This window comes from Penaeus vannamei, chromosome 20 (genome assembly GCF_042767895.1).
Source record: "Penaeus vannamei isolate JL-2024 chromosome 20, ASM4276789v1, whole genome shotgun sequence".
Lineage (NCBI taxonomy): Eukaryota > Metazoa > Arthropoda > Malacostraca > Decapoda > Penaeidae > Penaeus > Penaeus vannamei.
This window is the reverse complement of record NC_091568.1, coordinates 2,322,643-2,325,142: the sequence shown is the minus strand read 5'-3', so window position 1 is coordinate 2,325,142 and position 2,500 is coordinate 2,322,643. Positions and strand designations below refer to the sequence as shown.

Below are 2,500 nucleotides of genomic sequence, written 5' to 3'. Positions count from 1 at the left end.
GTGAGCACAATCTAAGGTCATTACTTTTTGAGTGCAATGTATGAATCTTTCCCCTGTAGTCAACATGAAATTTACCAAAATATAGTGTTTCAGAGAAGAAGAAGAAGAAGAAGAAGAAGAAGAAGAAGAAGAAGAAGAAGAAGAAGAAGGAGAAAAGAAGAAGATAACAAAGAAGAAGCAATGACAACTGGAGTGCAATGTTAAATAAAGTGATGAATATAGTAACAGTGTAAAAATTGTTCCATTTTAAAATTAGCTATTTTCCAACAAACCATTAATATTAGACTGCTAAAAACAATGTCATAAATGAGACAATACATGAAAATCACATAATAGAATGTACAAAAGATATTAATTTCCTATCTTGGAACAAGAAAGCATCAATTTTAATTAGAACATATCACAGACAGGGTGAACTATGCTCACAGTCACTGCTTTAGTATTATACTGGTATAATGCATGTCATACTAATATTCTATTCTATTCCGTTCATTGTCATATATATCACAAAATTATGTATATCATTTATATCACATTATATTTCATCATACAGATAAGCAATATTATTTCCTTCTATTCTGTTATCATGTCATACTGTTATCTTTATGTAACAAGGATTTGCGAAATAACAAAGATATTTACACACAGTAGAAATAAATTGTTCTAATATTCTTGCTCTTACCTCACTTGCCTCATCTGGCTCATCAACGGCTTCCTCCCTGTCCTCGGTCGAAATGACGCTCTTGATGACCTTCTTGTGCCCATTGTTGAGGGTGAAGACAGTTGGCTTGTTTAGGTGGAAGGTGTGGCACGCAAGCTGAGACGACACATCTTGGCCACACAGCTCTTGGCAGAGTTTGTTCTCGCTTATAGGCCCTACTGGAGGATGGTTCTTCTTTTGCTCAGCTAGACCCTTGCACTGAAAAATGAAGCTGAATGTCACAGTGGGATTCTTCTAACTTGCATCATATCTAAATCATTGTGTAGCAACTTTTTGAATTGTATCTGCTTTTAGCAATAGTTTGGAAAGACTTTGGCAAAAAGGATTGCTTTTTGATTACTGAAAATATTATCTTTAATAATTATTTGTAGATAGGGATATAGTATCTCTATCACTGTCATCCTTACTATTATCCTTATTTTTTGCACTAGCTGTCTTGTCAAACAATACTAATTACATTTACAAGAACATCTCTCTTTCCTTAACAGATAAAAAAGAAATGAATTAAATTCTAACATACACCAAAACAATGTGTACCATACAGACAGCCAAATGGATATATATACAAATATAAATAGGGCGCTTATGCAGAATAAATAATGACATGTAAATCTGTATAATGCTAGTATACTGACATCACTGGAATCAAACTTTAAATTTCCCTGACAAGATCTGCAATGACTGTCTGAACCCTTGTCAAACATAATTTGAATTCTGTCTCAAACACCCAAATAATGTGACCCTCATTCTTTTGGTGAGAAGGGCTTCAAATCTTCAATTCTCCTTTGGCTTTCGTCCACCACTGTAATTATCCGATAAAAATATCCCTCCCCAAACCAGCAAGTGTATTTGCAGGAAGAAACATTTTTTTCAGGTGAAGAGTATGACACTACTATCAGCCATTTAATCCTTCAAGAGGCAGTGGGTGTAAGAGAATGAAAAAATGAACAAAGAGCAAGAGAGAGTGAGGAATGAAGAGGAAAAGTAAGTGGGAGAGAGAGGAAAGGAGACAGGAGCAGAAGTGAGAAAGAGGATAAACAAAGGGCAGGGAAAGGGAAGGAAGAGGAAGTGGGAGAGAAAAAGAGAGAGGATGGCTAATTGGGGAGAGAAGAAGAGAGAGAGAAAGAGGACAACTAATTGGGGAGAGAAGAGAGAGAGAAGGAGAACATGGGAAAGAGATGGTAAGAGAGAGGGAGAGGAAGAGGAAGAAATAGAGAAGGGGAAAGAAAGAGGAGGAATAAGGGAGTGAGGGAAAGAAAAAGGAACATGAAATTAGAAAGGAGCAGAAGAGAAACTGGGAGACAGTGGAAAAGGGAGAAGAGGAAAAGGATACAGAGATTAAAAGAATGAGAAGGAGGAAGGCAGAGAGGGGAAAGGAGAAGAAAGGAGAGAGAAGGAAGAAGGGAAGGAAAGGAGAAAGAGAGGGAGAGGGAAGGTGGGGGGTGTAAGTTAAGATATATATAACCAGTAAAGAACATCAGGCATAGAAGTACATCAAATGAAAAGAACATGTCCCTTTTATTATCAGGCATGGCAGAGATAAAAGATGTGCAGTCGGGATGTGGAGTCGAGAGCATCAGAGGTAGAGATAAATGATATAATGAATGTGATATGTAGAGGATAAACAGATAGGACCTGTGGTTCGGTTCTATCTTGTCAATATCATACTAAGTACAGTATGATGATGAACTTTGTTGATAAGATAGGGATAACACAAATTTACAAAGCATTGTAGGGAAAAAGGCTAAATGTAGTAATATGAATGATAATACCTATAAA

At 36.4% G+C, this 2,500-nt stretch overlaps 1 protein-coding gene across 1 annotated transcript in view; it reads right to left on the bottom strand.

Annotated features, from left to right (window-relative positions):
- The window catches only part of aln (divergent protein kinase domain 1C), a 7,178-nt gene that overhangs the window by 2,738 nt on the left and 1,940 nt on the right, over positions 1–2,500 (bottom strand). The window contains exon 2 of the mRNA XM_027382122.2: positions 683–919. Within this exon, the coding sequence (XP_027237923.2) occupies positions 683–919 (237 nt within the window). The remainder of the gene's footprint in view (positions 1–682; positions 920–2,500) is intronic.